This window comes from Tachyglossus aculeatus, chromosome 5 (genome assembly GCF_015852505.1).
Source record: "Tachyglossus aculeatus isolate mTacAcu1 chromosome 5, mTacAcu1.pri, whole genome shotgun sequence".
Classification (NCBI taxonomy): domain Eukaryota; kingdom Metazoa; phylum Chordata; class Mammalia; order Monotremata; family Tachyglossidae; genus Tachyglossus; species Tachyglossus aculeatus.
Window position 1 is genome coordinate 18064899 of NC_052070.1, and position 23813 is coordinate 18088711.

At 49.5% G+C, this 23813-nt stretch overlaps 2 protein-coding genes across 2 annotated transcripts in view; one reads left to right on the plus strand and one right to left on the minus strand.

Moving 5' to 3' along the window:
• Positions 1-213: 213 nt before the first annotated feature.
• On the minus strand, positions 214-3209 carry LOC119928745 (basic proline-rich protein-like). Its single transcript, XM_038747261.1, has 3 exons — positions 2223-3209; positions 1417-2135; positions 214-910 (listed from the first exon to the last, which is right to left on the minus strand). Exons 1-3 carry the CDS (start codon positions 3207-3209, stop codon positions 214-216), a joined length of 2403 nt encoding a protein of 800 aa, XP_038603189.1.
• A 452-nt stretch (positions 3210-3661) lies between these two features.
• MTCL1 (microtubule crosslinking factor 1) overlaps positions 3662-23813 on the plus strand; it is a 187134-nt gene continuing 166982 nt past the window's right edge. Inside the window, 1 exon segment of the mRNA XM_038746495.1 lies at positions 3662-3745. Within this exon segment, the coding sequence (XP_038602423.1) occupies positions 3710-3745 (36 nt within the window). The 5' untranslated portion in view covers positions 3662-3709.

Genomic DNA, 23813 nt, shown 5'->3' on the forward strand with positions numbered 1-23813 from the left:
TCCGTCGGGGGAGGCGTGTCCGTCTGGGGGGGCATGTCCGTCTGGGAGGCTTTGCCGTCTGGGGGGGGCGTGTCCGTCGGGGGGACAGGTCCGTCTGGGGGACGTGTCCGTCTGGGGGGGCGTGTCCATCTGGGGGACGTGTCCGTCTGGGGGGTCGTGTCCGTCTGGGGGGGGCGTGTCCATCTGGGAGGCGTTGCCGTCTGGGGGGGCGTGTCAGTCTGAGACTGTGTCCGTCGGGGGAGGCGTGTCCATCTGAGACCGTGTCCGTCGAGGGAGGCGTGTCCGTCTGGGGGGGCATGTCCGTCTGGGAGGCTTTGCCGTCTGGTGGGGGCGTGTCCGTCGGGGGGGACAGGTCCGTCTGGGGGACGTGTCCGTCTGGGGGATCGTGTCCCCCTGGGGGGGCGTGTCCGTCTGGGGGACGTGTCCGTCTGGGGGGTCGTTTCCCCCTGGGGGGGGCGTGTCCGTCTGGGGGGCATGTCCGTCTGGGAGGCGTTGCCGTCTGGGGGGGGCGTGTCCGTCGAACGTGTCCGTCTGGAGGGGGGCATGTCCGTCTGAGACCGTGTCCGTCGGGGGGGCGTGTCCGTCGGGGGGGCACGTCCGTCTGGGGGCGTGTCCGTCTGGGGGGTCACGTCCGTCGGGGGGCGTGTCCGTCGGGGGGGGCGTGTCCGTCGGGGGGGGCGTGTCCGTCTGGGAACGTGTCCACCTGGGGGTCACGTCCTCCAGGGGGCCTGTCCATCTGGGAGGTGTGTCCGTCTGCCAGGGGGCGGGTCCATCTGGGAGGCGTGTCTTCCAGTGGGCGCGCCCGTCTGGGGGAGGTGTGACCGTCTGGGGGGCGAGTCCGCCGGGGGGGGCGTGTCCGTCTGGGGGGCGTGTCTGTCTGGAGCGTGTCCTCTGGTGGGGGCGTGTCCGTCTGGGAGAGTGTCCGCGAGGGGGGGGGGCGTGTCCGTCTGGGAGGCGTTGCCGTCGGGGGGGGCGTGTCCGTCGGGGGGCCGTGTCCTTCTTGGGGGCATGTCCAGCGCGGCTCAGTGGAAAGAGCCCAGGCTTTGGAGTCAGAGGTCATGGGTTCGAATCCCAGCTCCGCCACCTGTCAGCTGTGTGACTTTGGGCAAGTCACTTCCCTTCTCTGGGCCTCAGTTCCCTCAACTGTAAAATGGGGATAAAGACTGTGAGCCCCCCGTGGGACAACCTGAATCACCTTGTAACCTCCCCAGGGCTCAGAACAGTGCTTTGCGCATAGTAAGCGCTTAATAAATGCTTCATTATTATTCTTTTAGACTGTGAGCCCACTGGTGGGTAGGGACTGTCTCTATATGTTGCCAATTTGTACTTCCCAAGCGCTTAGCACAGTGCCTCTGTACATAGTAAGCGCTCAATAAATACGACTGATGATGATGATGTCCGTTTGGGAGGCGTTGCCGACTGGGGGGCGAGTCCGTCTGGAGGGGCGTGCCCGTCTGCAGGGGGGCGTGTCCGTCTGAGACCGTGTCCGTCGGGGGGGCGTGTCCGTCGGGGGGGCGTGTCCGGCTGGGAGGCTTTGCCGTCGGGGGGGCGTGTCCGGCAGGAGCGTGTCCGTCTGGAGGGGCGTGTCCGTCTGGAGGGGCGTGTCCGTCTGCAGGGGGGCGTGTCCGTCTGAGACCGTGTCCGTCCGGGAGGCGTGTCCGTCGGGGGGGCGTGTCCGTCGGGGGGCGTGTCCGTCGGGGGGCGTGTCCGCCTGGAGGGGCGTGTCCGTCGGGGGGTCGTGTCCGTCTGGGGGGGCGTGTCCGTCTGGGAACGTGTCCACCGGGGGGGGGGGGGGGCTCGTCCGCCAGGGGGCCTGTCCGTCCGGGAGGCGTGTCCGTCGGGGGGGCGTGTCCGTCGGGAGGGGCGTGTCCGTCGGGGGGCGTGTCCGTCGGGGGGGCGTGTCCGTCTGGGAACGTGTCCACCTGGGGGGGGGCTCGTCCGCCAGGGGGCCTGTCCGTCTGGGGGGGGGCGTGTCCGTCGGGGGGCGTGTCCGTCTGGAGGGGCGTGTCCGTCGGGGGGTCGTGACCGTCGGGGGGGGCGTGTCCGTCTGGGAACGTGTCCACCTGGAGGGGGGGCCTCGTCCGCCAGGGGGCCTGTCCGTCCGGGAGGCGTGTCCGTCGGGGGGGCGTGTCCGTCTATAGGGGCGTGTCCGTCTATAGGGGCGTGTCCGTCGGGGGGTCGTGTCCGTCGGGGAGGGCGTGTCCGTCTGGGAACGTGTCCACCTGGGGGGGGGGGGGCCTCGTCCGCCAGAGGGCTTGTCCGTCCGGAAGGCGTGTCCGTCGGGGGGGGCGTGTCCGTCCGGGCGGCGTGTCCGTCGGGGGGCGTGTCCGTCGGCGGGGCGTGTCCGCCGGGGGGCCGTGTCCGTCTGGGGGGCGTGTCCGTCTGGGAACGTGTCCACCTGGGGGGGGGGGCTCGTCCGCCAGGGGGCCTGTCCGTCCGGGAGGCGTGTCCGTCGGGGGGGCGTGTCCGTCGGGGGGCGTGTCCGCCTGGAGGGGCGTGTCCGTCTGGGGGCGTGTCCGTCTGGGGGGCGTGTCCGTCTGGGAACGTGTCCACCTGGGGGGGGGCTGGTCCGCCAGGGGGCCTGTCCGTCCGGGAGGCGTGCCCGTCGGGGGGGGCGTGTCCGCCTGGAGGGGGCGTGTCCGTCGGGGGGAGTGTCCGTCTGGGGGGGCGTGTCCGTCTGGGAACCTGTCCACCTGGGGGGGGGGGGGCTCGTCCGCCAGGGGGCCTGTTCGTCCGGGAGGCGTGTCCGTCGGGGGGCGTGTCCGTCTGGAGGGGCGTGTCCGTCGGGGGGCGTGTCCGTCGGGGGGGCGTGTCCGTCTGGGAACGTGTCCACCTGGGGGGGGGGGCTCGTCCGCCAGGGGGCCTGTCCGTCTGGGGGGGGCGTGTCCGTCGGGGGGCGTGTCCGTCTGGGGGGGCGTGTCCGTCTGGGAACGTGTCCACCTGGGGGGGGGGGGGGCCTCGTCCGCCAGGGGGCCTGTCCGTCCGGGAGGCGTGTCCGTCGGGGGGCGTGTCCGTCGGGGGGGGGCGTGTCGGTGCGGGGAGAGGCGGGGCCTGCGCTCCCCGCTGCGGGCCGGGCCGGGCCGGGCGTGTGTGTGTGTGTGTGTGTCCGCAGCCGGGCGGGCGGGATGAGAAAGCCCGCGGGGAGACCCGCAACCACAACGGCAACGCCGCCTCCGGAGGAGGAGCGGGTGTGCGTGTCGCGTCCCCATGGAGGCGGGCGCTGATGCCGGCCCCCCGCCGCCGCCGCCGAGGAAGCGTCCGCAGCGCGCCCCGTCCCCGGCCAGACCCGCGCCCACGGCCAGGGGGCTCCCGGGGCCCCCCGCCGCCGCCGCCGCCGCCACGGCCCGCACGGCCCGCACGGCCCGCACGGGCCCCCGCCCGGGGCCCAAGGACAGGCCGGCGGGGGCGGGCGGGGCAGCCAGGGCCGCGCCGTCCGTCCGCAGGGCCGGGAGACCCCCGCCCGCGGCCCCCGCCGCAGCCCCCTCCCGGAGAGCGGCCGGCCGGGGGGTCTTGCCGGCCCGCCCGGCCCCGGCCCCGGCCCCTTCCCCGGCCCCTTCCCCGGCCCCGGCCCCCCCCCCTCCCGCCGCTGACCGACAGCAGCTCGGACGTGTCGGACGGCCCCTCCGAGCGGACCCCCGGGACCCGCGCCCGCCCCGACCGCCGAGATGAGGCCCACGACGACGACGACGACGAAGAGCTGCTCAGGGAGATGGAGGAGCTGCGCTCCGAGAACGATTATCTCAAGGTAAGACCATCAATCAATCAATCGATCAATCGTATTTGATTGGGTTAGTATGTTTGGTTTTGTTCCCGGTCTCCCCCTTTAGACTGGGAGCCCACTGTTGGGTAGGGAAGAGCTGCTCAGGGAGATGGAGGAGCTGCGCTCCGAGAACGATTATCTCAAGGTAGGACCATCAATCAATCAATCAATCAATCGTATTTGATTGGGTTAGTATGTTTGGTTTTGTTCCCGGTCTCCCCCTTTAGACTGTGAGCCCACTGTTGGGTAGGGAACAGCTGCTCAGGGAGGTGGAGGAGCTGCGCTCCGAGAACGATTATCTTAAGGTAAGACCATCAATCAATCAATCAATCAATCGTATTTGATTGGGTTAGTATGTTTGGTTTTGTTGTCTGTCTCCCCCTTTAGACTGTGAGCCCACTGTTGGGTAGGGACTGTCTCTAGATGTTGCCAATTTGTACTTCCCAAGCGCTTAGTACGGTGCTCTGCACATAGTACGCGCTCAATAAATACGATTGATGATGATGATGATGTTGGGTAGGGAAGAGCTGCTCAGGGAGATGGAGGAGCTGCGTTCCGAGAACGATTATCTCAAGGTTAGACCATCAATCAATCAATCAATCAATCAATCGTATTTGATTGGGTTAGTATGTTTGGTTTTGTTGTCTGTCTCCCCCTTTAGACTGGGAGCCCACTGTTGGGTAGGGAAGAGCTGCTCAGGGAGGTGGAGGAGCTGCGCTCCGAGAACGATTATCTCAAGGTAAGACCATCAATCAATCCATCAATCAATCGTATTTGATTTGGTTAGTATGTTTGGTTTTGTTGTCTGTCTCCCCCTTTAGACTGGGAGCCCACTGTTGGGTGGGGACTGTCTCTAGATGTTGCCAATTTGTACTTCCCAAGCGCTTAGTACGGTGCTCTGCACACAGTAAGCGCTCAATAAATACAATTGATGATGATGATGATGTTGGGTAGGGAAGAGGTGCTCAGGGAGTTGGAGGAGCTGTGCTCCGAGAACGATTATCTTAAGGTAAGACCATCAATCAATCAATCAATCAATCGTATTTGATTGGGTTAGTATGTTTGGTTTTGTTGTCTGTCTCCCCCTTTAGACTGGGAGCCCACTGTTGGGTGGGGACTGTCTCTAGATGTTGCCAATTTGTACTTCCCAAGCGCTTAGTACGGTGCTCTGCACACAGTAAGCGCTCAATAAATACAATTGATGATGATGATGATGTTGGGTAGGGAAGAGGTGCTCAGGGAGTTGGAGGAGCTGCGCTCCGAGAACGATTATCTTAAGGTAAAACATCAATCAATCAATCAATCAATCGTATTTATTTGATTTGGTTAGTATGTTTGGTTTTGTTGTCTGTCTCCCCCTTTAGACTGGGAGCCCACTGTTGGGTAGGGACTGTCTCTAGATGTTGCCAATTTGTACTTCCCAAGCGCTTAGTACAGTGCTCTGCACATAGTAAGCGCTCAATAAATACGATTGATGATGATGTTGGGTAGGGAAGAGCTGCTCAGGGAGATGGAGGAGCTGCGCTCCAAGAACGATTATCTCAAGGTAAGACAATCAATCGATCAGCCGTATTTATTTGATTTGGTTAGTATGTTTGGTTTTGTTCTCAGTCTCCCCCTTTAGACTGTGAGCCCACTGTTGGGTAGGGAAGAGCTGCTCAGGGAGATGGAGGAGCTGCGCTCCGAGAACGATTATCTTAAGATAAGACCGTCAATCAATCAATCGATCAATCGTATTTATTTTATTTGGTTAGTATGTTTGGTTTTGTTGTCTGTCTCCCCCTTTAGACTGGGAGCCCACTGTTGGGTAGGGACTGTCTCTAGATGTTGCCAATTTGTACTTCCCAAGCGCTTAGTACGGTGCTCTGCACACAGTAAGCGCTCAATAAATACAATTGATGATGATGATGATGTTGGGTAGGGAAGAGCTGCTCAGGGGGATGGAGGAGCTGCGCTCCAAGAACGATTATCTCAAGGTAAGACCATCAATCAATCAATCGATCAATCATATTTGATTCGGTTAGTATGTTTGGTTTTGTTGTCTGTCTCCCCCTTTAGACTGGGAGCCCACTGTTGGGTAGGGACTGTCTCTAGATGTTGCCAGTTTGTACTTCCCAAGCGTTTAATACAGTGCTCTGCACATAGTAAGCGCTCAATAAATACGATTGATGATGATGATGATGTTGGGTAGGGAAGAGCTGCTCAGGGGGATGGAGGAGCTGCGCTCCAAGAACGATTATCTTAAGGTAAAACAATCAATCAATCAATCAATCGTATTTATTTTATTTGGTTAGTGTGTTTGGTTTTGTTCTCGGTCTCCCCCTTTAGACTGGGAGCCCACTGTTGGGTAGGGACTGTCTCTAGATGTTGCCAATTTGTACTTCCCAAGCGCTTAGTACAGTGCTCTGCACATAGTAAGCGCTCAATAAATACGATTGATGATGATGATGATGTTGGGTAGGGAAGAGCTGCTCAGGGAGATGGAGGAGCTGCGCTCCGAGAACGATTATCTCAAGGTAAGACAGTCAATCAATCAATCAATCAATTGTATTTATTTTATTGGGTTAGTATGTTTGGTTTTGTTCTCGGTCTCCCCCTTTAGACTGTGAGCCCACTGTTGGGTAGGGAACAGCTGCTCAGGGAGATGGAGGAGCTGCGCTCCGAGAACGATTATCTTAAGGTAAGATAATCAGTCAATCAATCGATCAATCGTATTTATTTTACTTGGTTAGTATGTTTGGTTTTGTTGTCTGTCTCCCCCTTTAGACTGGGAGCCCACTGTTGGGTAGGGACTGTCTCTAGATGTTGCCAATTTGTACTTCCCAAGCGCTTAGTACAGTGCTCTGCACATAGTAAGCGCTCAATAAATACGATTGATGATGATGTTGGGTAGGGAAGAGCTGCTCACGGAGATGGAGGAGCTGCGCTCCAAGAACGATTATCTCAAGGTAAGACAATCAATCGATCAGTCGTATTTATTTGATTTGGTTAGTATGTTTGGTTTTGTTCTCGGTCTCCCCCTTTAGACTGTGAGCCCACTGTTGGGTAGGGAACAGCTGCTCAGGGAGATGGAGGAGCTGCGCTCCGAGAACGATTATCTCAAGGTAAGACAGTCAATCAATCAATCAATCAATCGTATTTATTTGATTGGGTTAGTATGTTTGGTTTTGTTTTCAGTCTCCCCCTTTAGACTGTGAGCCCACTGTTGGGTAGGGACTGTCTCTAGATGTTGCCAATTTGTACTTCCCAAGCGCTTAGTACAGTGCTCTGCACACAGTAAGCACTCAATAAATACAATTGATGATGATGATGATGTTGGGTAGGGAAGAGCTGCTCAGGGGGATGGAGGAGCTGCGCTCCGAGAACGATTATCTTAAGGTAAAACAATCAATCAATCAATCAATCGTATTTATTTTATTTGGTTAGTGTGTTTGGTTTTGTTCTCGGTCTCGCCCTTTAGACTGTGAGCCCACTGTTGGGTAGGGACTGTCTCTAGATGTTGCCAATTTGTACTTCCCAAGCGCTTAGTACAGTGCTCTGCACATAGTAAGCGCTCAATAAATACAATTGATGATGATGATGATGTTGGGTAGGGAAGAGCTGCTCAGGGAGATGGAGGAGCTGCGCTCCGAGAACGATTATCTCAAGGTAAGACAGTCAATCAATCAATTGTATTTATTTTATTGGGTTAGTATGTTTGGTTTTGTTCTCGGTCTCCCCCTTTAGACTGTGAGCCCACTGTTGGGTAGGGAAGAGCTGCTCAGGGAGTTGGAGGAGCTGCGCTCCGAGAACGATTATCTCAAGGTAAGACAATCAATCAATCAATCGTATTTATTTGATTTGGTTAGTATGTTTGGTTTTGTTCTCGGTCTCCCCCTTTAGACTGTGAGCCCACTGCTGGGTAGGGACTGTCTCTAGATGTTGCCAATTTGTACTTCCCAAGCACTTAGTACAGTGCTCTGCACATAGTAAGCGCTCAATAAATACGATTGATGATGATGATGATGATGTTGGGTAGGGAAGAGCAGCTCAGGGGGTTGGAGGAGCTGCGCTCCGAGAACGATTATCTCAAGGTAAGACCATCAATCAATCAATCGATCAATCGTATTTATTTGATTTGGTTAGTGTGTTTGGTTTTGTTGTCTGTCTCCCCCTTTAGACTGGGAGCCCACTGTTGGGTAGGGAAGAGCTGCTCAGGGAGATGGAGGAGCTGCGCTCCGAGAACGATTATCTTAAGGTAAGACAATCAGTCAATCAATCAATCAATCAATCGTATTTATTTTATTTGGTTAGTATGTTTGGTTTTGTTCTCGGTCTCCCCCTTTAGACTGTGAGCCCACTGTTGGGTAGGGAAGAGCTGCTCAGGGAGATGGAGGAGCTGCGCTCCGAGAACGATTATCTTAAGACAATCAATCAATTAATCGATCAATCGTATTTATTTTATTTGGTTAGTATGTTTGGTTTTGTTCTCTGTCTCCCCCTTCAGACTGTGAACCCACTGTTGGGTAGGGACTGTCTATGTTGCCAATTTGTACTTCCCAAGCGCTCAGTACAGTGCTCTGCACACAGTAAGCGCTCAATAAATACGATTGACTGATTGACTGTCTCTATATGTTGCCAACTTGTACTTCCCAAGTGCTTAGTCCAGTGCTCTGCACACAGTAAGTGCTCAATAAATGCGATTGATGATGTATTGAGCGCCTACTGTGTGCAGAGCACTGGACTGAGCTCTTGGGAAGTACAAGTTGGCAACATAGAGAGACGGTCCCTACCCAACAGTGGGCTCACAGTCTTAAAGCCGCCCGGCACGGACACGGGGTCATCCGGCTCCCCCTTCTACACTGTGAGCCCGCTGTTGTCTCTAGATGTTGCCAGCTTGTACTTCCCAAGCGCTTAGTACAGTGCTCTGCACACGGTAAGCGCTCAATAAATGCGATCGATTGATTGATTGATTGTGGCCCACTGTTGGGTAGGGACTGTCTCGATATGTTGCCAGCTTGTACTTCCCAAGCGCTTAGTACAGTGCTCTGCACACGGTAAGCGCTCAATAAATGCGATTGATTGATTGATTGATTGTGAGCCCACTGTTGGGTAGGGACTGTCTCTATATGTTGCCAGCTTGTACTTCCCAAGCGCTTAGTACAGTGCTCTGCACACAGTAAGCGCTCAATAAATACGATTGACTGATTGACTGTCTCTATATGTTGCCAACTTGTACTTCCCAAGCTTTCAGTCCAGTGCTCTGCACACAGTAAGCGCTCAATAAATATGATTGACTGATTGACTGTCTCTATATGTTGCCAACTTGTACTTCCCAAGCGCTCAGTACTGTGCTCTGCAGACAGTAAGCGCTCAATAAATACGATTGATGATGATGATGATGATTTATTGAGCGCCTACTGTGTGCAGAGCACTGGACTGGGCGCTTGGGATGTACAAGTTGGCAACGTAGAGAGACGGTCCCTACCCAACAGTGGGCTCACAGTCTAAAAGCCGCCCGGCACGGACACGGGGTCATCCGGCTCCCCCTTCTAGACTGTGAGCCCGCTGTTGTCTCTAGATGTTGCCACCTTGTTCTTCCCAAGCGCTTAGTACAGTGCTCTAAACATGGTAAGTGCTCAATAAATGCGATTGATTGATTGATTGATTGTGAGCCCACTGTTGGGTAGGGACTGTCTCGATATGTTGCCAGCTTGTACTTCCCAAGTGCTTAGTACAGTGCTTTGCACACGGTAAGCGCTCAATAAATACGATCGATTGATTGATTGATTGATTGTGAGCCCACTGTTGGGTAGGGACTGTCTCTATATGTTGCCAGCTTGTACTTCCCAAGCGCTTAGTACAGTGCTCTGCACACGGTAAGTGCTCAGTGAATACGATCGATTGATTGATTGATTGTGAGCCTACTGTTGGGTAGGGACTGTCTCTATATGTTGCCAGCTTGTACTTCCCAAGCGCTTAGTACAGTGCTCTGCACACGGTAAGCACTTAATAAATACGATCGATTGATTGATTGTGAGCCCACTGTTCGGTAGGGACTGTCTCGATATGTTGCCAGCTTGTACTTCCCAAGCGCTTAGTACAGTGCTCTGCACACGGTAAGCGCTCAATAAATACAATCGATTGATTGATTGATTGTGAGCCCACTGTTGGGTAGGGACTGTCTCTATATGTTGCCAGCTTGTACTTCCCAAGCGCTTAGCACAGTGCTCTGCACACGGTAAGCGCTCAATAAATGCGATCGATTGATTGATTGATTGATTGTGAGCCCACTGTTGGGTAGGGACTGTCTCTATATGTTGCCAGCTTGTATTTCCCAAGCGCTTAGTACAGTGCTCTGCACAGGGTAAGTGCTCAATAAATACGATCGATTGATTGATTGATCGATTGATGGGTAGAGGCCGTCTCTAGATGTCGCCGACTTGTACTTCCCAAGCGCCGAGTACAGTGCCGTGCACACAGTAAGCGCTCAATAAATACGATCGACTGAATGAATGAATGAAGCAGCGTGGCTCAGTGGACAGAGCCCGGACTTGAGCTTCATTCATTCGTTCAATCGTATTTATTGAGCGCTTCCTGCATCAGAGGTCGTGGGTTCTAATTTCATTCATTCGATTGTATTTATTGAGCGCTTACTGTGTGCAGAGCACTGTACTAAGCACTTGGGAAGTACAAGTTGGCAACATATAGAGACGGTCCCTACCCAACAGTGGGCTCACAGTCTAATCCCTGCTCTGCTGTCAGCTGGGTGACTTTGGGCAAGTCACTTCTCTGAGAGCTCACCTCCTCCAGGAGGCCTTCCCAGACTGAGCCCCCTCCTTCCTCTTCCCCTCCTCCCCCTCCCCACAGCACCTGTATATATGTTTGTGCAGATTTATTACTCTATTTTACTTGTATGTACTATTCTATTTTTACTATTTTGTTAATATGTTTTGTTGTCTGTCTCCCCCTTCTAGACTGAGCCCACTGTTGGGTAGGGGCCGTCTCTATATGTTGCCAATTTGTACTTCCCAAGCGCTGAGTACAGTGCTCTCCGCACACAGTAAGCGCTCAATAAATACGATTGAATGAATGAATGAATGAAGCAGCATGGCTCAGTGGACGGAGCCGGACTAGAGCTTCATTCATTCATTCAATCGTATTTATTGAGCGCTTACTGCGTCAGAGGTCGTGGATTCTAATCCCTGCTCCGCTGTCAGCTGGGTGACTTTGGGCAAGTCACTTCTCTGAGAGCTCACCTCCTCCAGGAGGCCTTCCCAGACTGAGCCCCCTCCTTCCTCTCCTCCTCCTCGCCCTCCCCACCCCCTCCCCACAGCACCTGTATATTTGTTTGTACAGATTTATTACTCTATTTTACTTGTACATATAATAATAATAATAATAATAATGATGGCATTTGTTAAGCGCTTACTATGTGCAGAGCACTGTTCTAAGCTCTGGGGGGGATACAGGGTGATCAAGTTGTTCCACGTGGAGCTCACAGTCTTAATCCCCATTTTACAGATGAGGTAACTGAGGCTCAGAGAAGTTAAGTGACTTGCCCAAGGTCACACAGCAGACATGTGGCGGAGTCGGGATTCGAACCCATGACCTCCGACTCCAGAGCCCATGATCTTTCCACTGAGCCACATAGGTATTATTCTATTTATATTATTTTGTTAATATGTTTTGTTTTGTTGTCTGTCTCCCCCTTCTAGACTGTGAGCCCGCTGTTGGGTAGGGGCCGTCTCTATAGGTCGCCGACTTGTACTTCCCAAGCGCTTAGCACAGTGTCCTGCACACAGTAAGCGCTCAATAAATACGATTGAATGAATGAATGGGCCTCAGTTCCCTCATCTGTAAAATGGGGATGAAGACTGTGAGCCCCCCGGGGGACAACCTGATCACCTTGTAACCTCCCCAGCGCTTAGAACAGTGCTTTGCACATAGTAAGCGCTTAATAAATGCCATCATTATTATTATTATTATTATTATGGTGCACGCCGGCGGGGTCCGTCCCCCCCTGCACCTCGGTCCTGGATCCCAAAGCGCCCCCCCCCCCCTCAAAGACTGCGACCCCGTGGTTGGGAAGGGGCCGTCTCTATATGTTAACAATTGGTCCTTCTCAAGCGCTTATACAGTGTTCTACATACAGTAAGCGCCTAATAAAGACGACTGAATGAATGTTGCCGAATTGTACTTCCTAAGCACGTAGTACAGTGCTCTGCACACAGTAAGCACCCAATAAAAACGATTGAATGAATGTTGCCGAATTGTACTTCCTAAGCGCTTAGTACAGTGCTGTGCACACAGTAAGCACCCAATAAAGGCGATTGAATGAATGTTGCCGAATTGTACTTCCTAAGCGCTTAGTGCAGTGCTCTGCACACAGTAAGCGCCCAATAAAGGCGATTGAATGAATGTTGCTGAATTGTACTTCCCAAGCGTGTAATACAGTGCTCTGCACCCAGTAAGCGCCCAATAAAGATGATTGAATGAATGTTGCCGAATTGTACTTCCCAAGCGCTTAGTCCAGTGCTCGGCCCACAGTAAGCGCCCAATGAAGACGATTGAATGAATGGTCATAATTGTCCATTCTGATATTGAATAGTATTGCTTAAAGGGCCCGGGCTTGAGAGTCAGAGGACGTCATCATCATCATCAATCGTATTTATTGAGCGCTTACTGTGTGCAGAGCACTGTACTAAGCGCTTGGGAAGTACAAGTCGGCAACATATAGAGACAGTCCCTACCCAACAGTGGGCTCACAGTCTAAAAGGGGGGGAGTCTAAAAGGGGACGTGGGTTCTAATCCCAGCTCCGCCACTTTCCTGATGTGGGAGCTGGGGCGAGTCACCTAACTGCTCTGGGCCTCGGTGACCTCATCTGGAAAATGGGGATGAAGACTGTGACACCACCCCCCACCCGCCACCCCATGTGGGAAAACCTGATTACCTTGGATCTATCCCAGCGCTTAGAACAGTGCTTGGCACATAGCACTTAACAAATACCCTCATCATCTTCATTATTATTATTAAGCGCTTAACTATGTGCCAGGCACTACTACTACTGATGATGATGATGGTGTTTGTTAAAGGTTTACTCTGTGCCTCGCACTGTTCTAAGTGCTGGAGTGGATACAAAGTAAAGAGATTGGCCCACGTGGGGCTCGCAGTCTTCATCCCCATTTTAGGGGTGAGGGAACTGAGACCCAGAGAAGTGATGTGACGTGCCCAAGGTGACACAGCAGACACGTAGCAGAGTGGGGATTAGAACCCACATCCTCTGACTCCCAACCCGGGCTCTTTCCGCTAAGCCACGTAAGCGCTGGGGTGGATTGTAGGGAGGGCCCGCCGCCGCCGCAGGAACTCAAAATCTCCCGGGGTTATCTGGGGTCGAGTCGGTAGCTGCCAAAATCGCTTTGGAGAAGAGAAAGGGAGATTTCCCTCCAATCCTCCAGCCCCAAAATGTGCATTTTCTTTCCTTCCCCAACGAGGAATGAGAAGACCTCAGGGTGCACCCGAAGGGAGCTGTCCATTTTGCACAAACTTCAGTCCGGAAGAGGGTCTCTTTCTCTTTCCTCCCTTTATTCATTCATACATTCCTTCTTTCATTCAGTTGTATTTATTGAACGCTGACTGTGTGCAGAATTAATTCAGTCGTATTTATTGAGCGCTTACTGTGTGCAGAGCACTGTACTAAGCGCTTGGGAAAGTACAATACGACGATAAACAGGGGCCTTTCCTACCCACAATCTGGATCAGCCCCTTCTAGGAGGGAGGGGCGGTAGAGTTGTGGGGTCTCATTTGGCTGCCAGAATCCCACTCCCTTCCTCCCTCTTCTGCTCCCAGTAATAATTACTATTACTACTACTAATAATAATGATGGTATTTGTTAACCGCTTACCGTGTGCCACACATTGTTCTCAGCATTGGGATAGATACAAGGTAATCAGGTTGTCCCACGTGGGGCTCACAGTCTTCATCCCCATTTTACAAATGAGGTCTCTGAGGCACAGAGAAGTGAAGTGGCTTGCCCAAGGTCACACAGCAGACAAGTAGTGGAGCTGGGATTAGAACCCATGTCCTCTGACCCTCAAGCCCGGGCTCTTTCCACTGAGCCACGCTGTTTCGACCCAAGTATTGACCCAAGGCCAGGGCAAGGGCGGGGGTCATCCTGAATGGGACAGCAACAGCTCTGGGGCTCCAAAACTGGGCTGGCTGGGCTGAGGGCAGACACCTTGTGTGCAGTAAAACTGCTGGACCAGAGACACTGTTTTCAGGAAGAACTGTTTTATTTATTTATTTTATTTGTACATATTTATTCTATTTATTTTATTTTGTTAATATGTTTTGTTTTGTTCTCTGTCTCCCCCTTCTAGACTGTGAGCCCACTGTTGGGTAGGGACCGTCTCTATATGTTGCCAACTTATACTTCCCAAGCGCTTAGTACGGTGCTCTGCACTCAGTAAGCGCTCAATAAATACGATTGAATGAATGAATGAATGAACTTAGATGGGTTTCCCTTGGTAGTTTTCAGGACATGGCTGGCTGCCTCAGTTTGCCCTTAGTCATGTTCTTTGAAACTTTTGTATTTTCAACATTCTTGAAAACACACCATAACCCAGCACTGACTCTGTCGCCATAGCAATTTCTGGGTAGTAGCGAGCCAGACCAGTGGAAACTGGTGGCCTTGTATATTTGCATAAACCATGTCACCTGTAAGCAGTTCAGATGGGGAGGAGTAAAGGAGGCTTAGTTAAATTGTTACCGCTGTCCTAATCTCTTAGGGCTTCAGTTAGTTGAGAAAATGGATTTATTTTCCCACTGAAGTCATTGCTGCTACTAATCTGTTACTCTCTGGAATTGTGTGATCAGTGATGGAAATATCTGGGGAGTCGTGGCCTGGGCTGGCGTCTGTCAAGACTAGGTCACACATCCGAGTTCTTGAATTTCTGACCAAAGCAAGTTCTAGGTTGCAGAAGCTTCGATCTGGACGTGTAGGTCCATCTGGGTTGGATTGTCTTTTTTCATATCCTGTTGCCGGGTAGGAGTAATGTCAACCGTTGACACAACCTTCTCTTCCCGGAGACCCTGAGGGGCCGAGGCAGACAGGCTTGCTTTCCCACCACAGCCGAGGCCTGGCCTTTCAGAGCTGAGCTTCTAATGGTGCCGAGCAGGATAGGCCAAGAGGAGCCATTCCGTCTATGAAGGAACTCGTAAAGTGGGCTGAGAGAGGGAGAGAATAACGTGTGTAAATAGTGATGATGGGAAAATGGTGGTTGTACTTGGTTTTGACTAGTTCGTCTTCCCACATAGGCCATGAGTTACTTTATGTCGCAAGGTTCAGATGCTACGCTCTCTATCCTCAACCATATTTGATACTTCTTGTATTGTAACTTGCCAACTGCAGTAACTCCTTCATTTATTTTTTAAGCAATCCCACATATTTCCCAGATTTATTCTTGAGAACACTTGTGTCCTTCCCTTAGCATTTTTTTCCACAAAATTGGGCCAACAGAAAGAGAAGTAGTTATTGTTTTTGAGAATCTGGTTGTAGGCGTATTTTTATGCCCAGGATATTCTTTTAATGACAGAACGTTTTGCATTGACCCTTTTATGGGTGCAGAATGTTTTCAACCTCTCTACTCCTGTAGTGACTTTGTTTCTCTCTCTCTCCCCATCCCGTCTTCCCATCCCCACCTCCTACCTTATTTAGTTGGAGTTGGTGCTATAAGGAGCTGTCAGCATTAAATAAAGTGACTAGATAAATCCCAATGGAATTGGCTAATTTCTTGAGAATGATGTTCAGTTGCCGTTTTCTCTAAAGTGTATAGTCTAATGCCAATTCACTAATATCCCATTTCCTATCCTCTCCCATTTATAGGAGGAGAGAACTATGGGAAGATGATTTAAACCAGCCTAATTCAATCTGATAAATGATCGAGTGTTTATTTCTATTAGATATTTGTCTTCAGTTTCTTTTGGAATACCACTAGAAAAATCCGCCTGCAGTACTATTTTTTTCTGAAGTGGCAGTGAATGCCTACATACAGTATGCCCCTGTGTAAGCACTCATCAATATTAAAGACCAAAAGAGATGCTTTTCCGAAACGTCATTTTTTTTCATGTGCAAATTATATGAGTAGACTCTGTAGCTAAGTGAATATGTATGTTTTCTTGACCAGGGGATGAAGTTGGGTTGAGTCGATCAGGTAGTATCTGTTGAAGAAAAGTATAGTCCTTTTTGGGAACTCTGCATGTTTTTCTTCTAGCATCCAACCATTTTCAAGTGTGAAATCTAGTGGGAGAACACATAATCACTGATTGTCTTTAACTGGCCTCTCTTGTCCAGGAATTTTAGTCTGGGAAACCCAGTTAGACTGTTATCTTGTAGTGTAGCTCATTGCTTCCTAAGGCAATAGTCTTGACATTATTTCGCAGTATGTCCCAACAGCTTAAGCTGGGTTGGCCACATGAGAAATCAAGCCAAAGAATATCAACAGATCCCTGGGGGGTGGGGATAATTAGTTTTGAACTGACTTTCAAATAGAAGACCTCTGTGTGGTTCATCAGCTAGGAACCAAAAATGTTGAATTGAATGACCGGTGATGCAAAGAAGCTCTTTTGGACTGCTTTCCACAATATCGTGTCCTTTCCACCCCCCGTTTAACGATGGAAAAAGCCCAAAGTAAAATTATTTGGAATTTTCTGTCCTTTTGTTTACTGCAGATTAATTCCAATCCTTCTTATAAACGCGTAGGTATTTAGAGGACAAGGTAAGGAACTGAAACCGAGTATTCAAATTCTCCCAGTTTTAGGATTCAAAACAAGTCAAACCTTTATGTACACATGGGGCAAAAAGCCTCAGTATATGCTTCTTCCTCACCCCCAACAGTGCCTTGGATCTGCATGGCATCTTTCACGTGTGGACACTCAACTAAACATCGAAAAAAAGATTCAGCATTTCTTCTGTTACCGTCCTCAGTGACATATTTTTTAAAATGAGCTGAATGTTAATAGTCTCTGCACTAGTGCCAACAGGCCCCTTCAGAATATGCCCTTTAACAGGGCTGGCTTGCCCTCACCACTGCTTTTGGCTCTGGTGGGGTTTTTTTTTCTTATGCTGTTAGCAGTAGGGAAAAACCCTGTCCACTCCAAACCAGAACCATTTGGGTCCTCATCTTTCCCCTGGTTTTATTTCATGTCTGACTGGCTATTCACCCTAGCCCTTTTAATTTGAATGTCTGGGGTATTGGCAATGATTCAGAGAGAGTCTCTGGATGAGGACTTTTACCCCGCTGTTGCCTGTGCAGAATCCCCACCTTGTTTGGATGGAGCAAAATCTCTGCTAGGCAGGTGTGAGTGGTAACAACGTTTCTTTGTGCTCCTCTCCCTTCCCCCTTTGTTTTGCAAGAACTAATATAGATTTGAGGTTGATTAGAATAGACGTTATTCCCAATCCCTTGCCAACACGCTCCTTTCCACACCTAATCTGTATTAGTCAAGTCAAAGAATAGCCGTAATAATCCTTGGCATCACCATCGTGTAGCTTACTGCACAGGCCTGCAGTCCATCAGCTGTTGAAATGAAAATCAGTTTGGTAAACAATGCTAGCAGGTCCCTCTGCCTTGTTAGTCACAGCTGTGGCTCTGCTGAAAACATTGCTGTTGTCCAGGGGGAAATGAAGTGGGCTATTTGTATATTCTGTGGGAGAATAGTTTGTCTGAAGCTCCCGGTAGACCACACTATTTGTCGGATAATGCCAGATGACTGTTCCCACTTTTTAAATGGTGGGCCATTAAAGGAAATTTATGGAAAAGGAAGTGGTATTAGGTGGAATTCTGAGGACTTGTTTTAGGGGCAGGGGTTGTTTTATAAATTTACAAAATCAAAACTGCCTTCTTTCAGGTTCTCATAAATATTGAAATAAACAAATTTTCAGCTTGACTTCCCCCATCTAACACATGTTAACAGCACTTTACTAATTCGGTGCCCGCAGTGAGATTTAATATGCTCTTTGCTGGGAAGGAGTCTGGGTTGACAGTCTCATTCTCGAGTCCTTACTTTGAGGATTTATAATTAACAAGGGAATAAAATCGATGTTTGGTTACAGTTAAATTCCCCTTTTAATTACATAATGGGTCACCACCGATGTACCTGAGAACAGTAACAAGGAATCACCCATAGCAAATTCTACACACACCGCAACTATGGCAGTGTATCTTTTCCCCTTCTATCACTCTTTTTCATTTCCTTGGAAAGTCTCTAAAGATGTTTCTGAAGAGACTTTAAAAAAATTTAAAAATTTTACTTAAACAGTTAAATAGAAAAGGAGTCTTACTTTTAGGTTTGTTTTTGTTTTTTTTCTTTTTGAAATGCAAATGTTTCTAAATTAGAACACCTGGTCAGAACTTCAGATGTGCTTCTGGTTCATTAAAATTTGAATTCACCCTGCCAAGACACAAAGCCATAGACCCTCCATAGCCACGCAGATCACATAGCTAAACCTTGCCTAATATTCGCTTACTAGGCCATTCCTACCAGTCCATAGCAGCACTTTTTATTTTGCATTTCTGGTGAGATTTTTGTAAGTATGAATAACACCATTTTTCTTTCTTGCTGCAGAGTTCCGAATTGTAGCCTGCATAAGGAGTGATATTAAAATGTGACTGATTGGCCTCTTTCTCTAGTTCCCTCTCCTTTTAAGTCCAAGTTTTGTATGACTTAGACGTGAAATGATGGCCCAAATTTTGGCCATCTAGTCTACAAACGAGGTGGGCTGGTATCTAGCTGCCAAGGCGTTTCGTATCTTATTGGGATTTAACTCCCATGTTTCCCACCCACCTACAGATCATTCTTTCCCGCAGCTAACATCGGGATTGCTGGCTGCCCTGGCTACCTATTTTTTGAATAAAAGAGAACACTGAGATACATGTTTGCCCTGTACACAGCGGCCCCACGGGCCTGTGGCAACAAACAATTTGCAATCATTATTTGAGCAGCAGATAATTCAATGTACTAGTGATTTAGTAAAGTCGATGATCATAATAGCAGAAAAATGCTACTGTTGAAAAATTCTGTCCGGGAGTGTGGCCAAGGTTGTTTGCTTTATCTATTTTTTTTTTTTTAATTCCTGTATCCCAAAGTAAACCAGTCTCCCAACCGCTAGGGAAAGGCCGGGACATATATTTACATTTTGTTTCCACACCAGGACTTGGAGGCAGGGGGAGGGTCTTCTCTCAGAGTCTTGCGTACTTAGTGTCCTTGGAAGTCCGTGAAAGATCAGCTCCGATGATAGACCCTCTCTGAGTTTCTGCCCAGAAGTACACTAAAAGTCCGCAAAAGAAGCTGCTTGATCCAATTAACAAGATGCAGAGCCTCACCTCCGTCCATTCTTGGAAAATGCTACAAGAGTGACAAAGATAGCGAAAGCAGCATAAAACACACACACAGCCCTCTGCCCACGTGTACTGGTCCAGGGGCTAATCTCCCACGCTAACTAATTAAGGTAATCCCGCAGCGTGAAGAACAGGGTCAGGAAGATCACATTCTTGTTTTATGGGTGGGTTGCCAATCCTGGAGGAAATGTCCATGGAGGGAAAAGATGATGCACTTTTTGCCCAAAAGGATTCTGAGTTTCAGCTGAGCTCTGTGTTATAATAGTAAAAGCGTCTTCAAGGGATTTTTGGGCCTTGCTGATTTGTGGGAGAGATTTCATAAATTAGAGAGGCAGCAAGGTCTAGTGGGGAGAACAGGAGGCTGGGAGCCGGAACACCTGACTTCAAATTCCAGAAACGTTGGCTTTAATAATATAATAATGATGGTATTTGTTAAGCTCTTACTATGTGCCAAGCACTGTTAGAGGTTGTGGGTTCTAATCCCAGCTCCACCACTTGTCAGAGGGGTGACTTCGGGCAAGTCACTTCACTTCTCTGTGCCTCAGTTCCCTCATCTGTAAAATGGGGATTAAGATTGTGAGTCCCATGTGGGACAAGCTGATAACCTTGTATCTCCCCCAGCTCATAGGACAGTGCGTGGCACATAGTAAGCACTTGACAAATGCCTTAATGCGTGACTTTGGGCAAGTTTTTGAGCTTTCTTTTTCTCATCTGAAAAATGAGGACTGATCTTCGTTCCTCTTGGATCGTGAGCCCTATCCTCCCCATCCCCCCTGCCCTGCCTCCTTCCCCTCCCCACAGCACGTGTATATATGTTTGTACAGAGTTATTACTCTATTTTACTTGTACATATTTCCTATTCTATTTATTTTGTTAATGATGTGCATCTAGCTTTATTTCTGTTTATTCTGATGACACCAGTCCACGTGTTTTGTTTTGTTGTCTGTCTCCCCCTTCTAGACTGTGAGCCCCTTGTTGTGTAGGGACCATCTTTATATGTTGCCAACTTGTACTTCCCAAGCGCTTAGTACAGTGCTCTGCACACAGTAAGCGCTCAATAAATGTGATTGTATGAATGAATGAATGAATGAGGGTTAGGGATTGTCTGATCTGAGGGCACAGGGCTTAAATTTACCGTGATTTAAAGGAGTAATAATTCAGCTTTTTGCCACACTTTCTGCAGCACTTAAAGCCTAAAATGTATGTTTTATTCTCATGAGCATAACAGTCCTATAGGCAAGGGGCAGGCGATATTTGTTGGAGGAGGGGACTGGGGGAATGGCAGGCGGCAGAAATAAGGATACTCAATCGGTTCTTGGCTGATCCTTCCTGACTCCATGCTGAACTTGCAGCTAGGTAGAAAACCCTCCCTTCTTAAGCAATACACACATCTTCCTTTGGCGAAAGGAGAAAGGGCAAAGGGAAGAAGCAGGAGTAAGGGTGCTCAGGCCCTGACAAGCTACTGAAAACAAAATAATAATAATAATAATGGTATTTGTTCTCACTATTTGTCAAGCACTGGGATAGATACAAGTTGGACACAGTCCCATTCTACACTGGACTCACAGTCTAAGTAGGAGGGAGTACAGGTATTTAATTCCCATTTTACAGGCAAGTAAACTGAGGCACGGTGAAGTTAAGTGACTTGCCTAAGGTCACACAGCAGGCAATTGACAAAACTGGGAATAGAACCCAGGTCTTCTGATGCTTAGAGGGAAGAGCCTGGACCTGATGGAACTCAGGTATTCCGATTCCCATTGCGGATTGCTGCCCCAGGTTCGTTCTATCGGTTTCTATCTTCTTAAATTGGTTTGGCTCTTATCCACCTGGCTCCTGATGATAGGTAGTCAGTAGCGATGTGACCTAGGGATTTGGGTCCATTGGACTAGATGGCAGATGACTAGTCCCAGCTTGTTAATAGCTGGCGGATTCTTAACTTCTCTATCTGTAAAATGGGAATAATAATTTAGCCCTATACAGTCAGGTAAATACTTTCCCACGGAGTCCGTTCTAATTTTCGCATTCAATCAATCACATTTATTGACCACTTAATGTGTGCAGAGCACTGTTATCTAAGTGCTTGGGAGAGTACAATGCAGCAGTAAAACAGACACATTCCCTGCCCACAAGGAGCCTACATCTAGAGGGACAATCAATCACACTTAATCAATCTGTGTTATTTATTGAGTACTTATTGTGCTTTGGGAGAGTACTGTACAGCAGAGTCGGTCAGTATGTTCCCTGTCCAAAATGAGCTTAAACTTTAATTTTTCGAAGTATAAAATCCAGCACCATTTGATCCTTTCCATTAGATATCCTTTGGTCATTACCGTAATTTTACATGTGCTCCCAGAGGTGCAACACAGAATATTTCAATTATTCATCTATTTGGGGAAATTGTAAATCCTGTCCAATTGGGTGATCCATTTGAACTAGATTCCCAAATCAAGTTTCAGGGCATTAAATGGGTCATTTGTTGTGCCAAAACGACCTGAACAGAAGAAGGAAAATTACAACCTGGAGAGAAAAGGATGGTAGCTGCTCCTTCTGGAAAATTTTCAGCCCAGGCCACAACATGGACTGGAAAAAACATACCAGTGCAATGAAACTGCAGTGTTCTATAATGTTTTTCCAAGTATCTTACTAATTTATTAAGCCTTCTGTGTTTACCCTTTAAAGCCCAAAAAGATTCTTCAATATAATTTGGCAGTTCAAATGCCAGCCTTCCAGGAAGATTTAATTTAGGAGAATTTGGGGTGTATTTTGCTACCATTGAAATCTCCCTCCTGTAAATTGAGAGAAGCATTAACAAGCAACCATAAGAAGCCTAGAGCCACTGAATAGCAGTATAATGGTTTGTCCGGAAGGAACCAGGTGTGTGACAGAGCTTTATCTTGAAATCGTCAGTTGGCAGTGATGAAAGGAATGGGGAGATTATCCTAATCCTGGTACATTTTAACCACATGAAATCCCACTCTTAGCAAATGCATTCCAGCCCTTAATCTTTCTTCTTTATGACATATTCTTCCAAGTCTCAGTGAAACTTGTGCCTACTCAGAACTACTCCAAATGAGTTGGCGAGGGATAATTTAGAATTGAGACAACTACCGGTAATGGTGTTGAGGGTGTAATGCAATAATCTGTTTATGCCTGAATCCTCTTCAGCGTCTCCTCTTTAACCCCTCCCCGCTCCACAAAGGGTTTGGGTTGTATTTGTGGGTTTCAGGCCTCTCAATGCAGAAGAAAAAATGGGGAGGAGGAGGAGCCAAAGCCTGCACATCCGTAAGGGAAGATAATAACTATGTTATTTGTTAAGCACTTACTTTGTGCCAAGCACAGTTCTAAATGCTAGGGTAGATACAAGCTAATCTGGTTGGACAAAGTCCATGTCCCACATGGTGCTCACGGTCTTAATCCCCATTTTACAGATGAGGTAACTGAGGCACAGAGAAGTGAAGTGACTTGCCCAAGGTCATGCAGCAGACAAGTGGTGGACCAGGATTAGAAACCACATCCTCTGATTCCCAAACCCGTGCTCTTACCACTTGGCCATGCTGCTGAGAGCATCCTCAGGTGGCATAGTTAGGTTCTCAGTAGAGAAACGTGAGTGGATGGAGCACGGGCCTGGAGTCAGAAGGACCTGGGTTCTAATCCCTGCTCCACCATGTGTCTGCTGTATGACACTGGGCAAGCCTCTAAAATTCTCTGTCTCAGTTCCCTCATCTGTAAAAATGGGGATTAAGACTGTGAGCCCCACGTGGGACAAGTTGATCACATTGTATCCCCCCCAGCGCTTAGAACAGTGCTTTGCACATAGTAAGCGTTTAACAGATGCCATCACTATTATTATTATTATTATTACACGTCCAATCTGTCACCAAAACCTGCTGTTCTCACCTCCACAACATCGCCAAGGTCCATTCTTTCCTCTCCTTCCAAACCGCCACCTTGTTGGTTCAATCTCTCATCCTATCCCGACTGGATTACTGCATCAGCCTGCTCTCTGATCTCCCATCCTCCTGTCTCTCCCCCAGGATTACCTTTCTACAGAAATGCTCTGGGCATGTCACTCCCCTTCTCCAGTGGTTGCCTATCAACCTTCGAATCTAGCAAAAACTCCTCACTCTCAGCTTCAGAGCTTTGCCCACTCCTACCTCACGTCCCTTCTCTCCTTCTACAGCCCAACCCACACACTCCGCTCCTCTGCCGCTAACCTCGTCACCGTGCCTCGTTCTCACCTGTCCTGACATCGACCCCTGGCCCCCACCCTACCTCTGGCCTGGAATGCCGTCCCTCCACACATCCGCCGAACTAGCTCTCTTCTTCCCTTCAAAGCCCTACTGAGAGCTCACTTCCTCCAGGAGGCCTTCCCAGACTGAGCCCCCCTTTTCCTCTCCTCCTCCTCTCCCCATCGCCCCCCTCCCTCCCTCTGCCCTACCCTCTTCCCCTCCCCACAGCACTTGTGTATATTTGTTCATATTTATTACTCTATTTCATTAATGATGTGTATATAGTTATAATTCTGTTTATTCTGATGGTATTGACACCCGTCTACTTGTTTTATTTTGTTGTCTGTCTCCCACCTCTAGACTGAGAGCCAGTTTATTGTGTAGGAACTGTCTGTATCTGTTGCCAAATTGTACTTTCCAAATGCTTAGTAGTGTTCTGCACACAG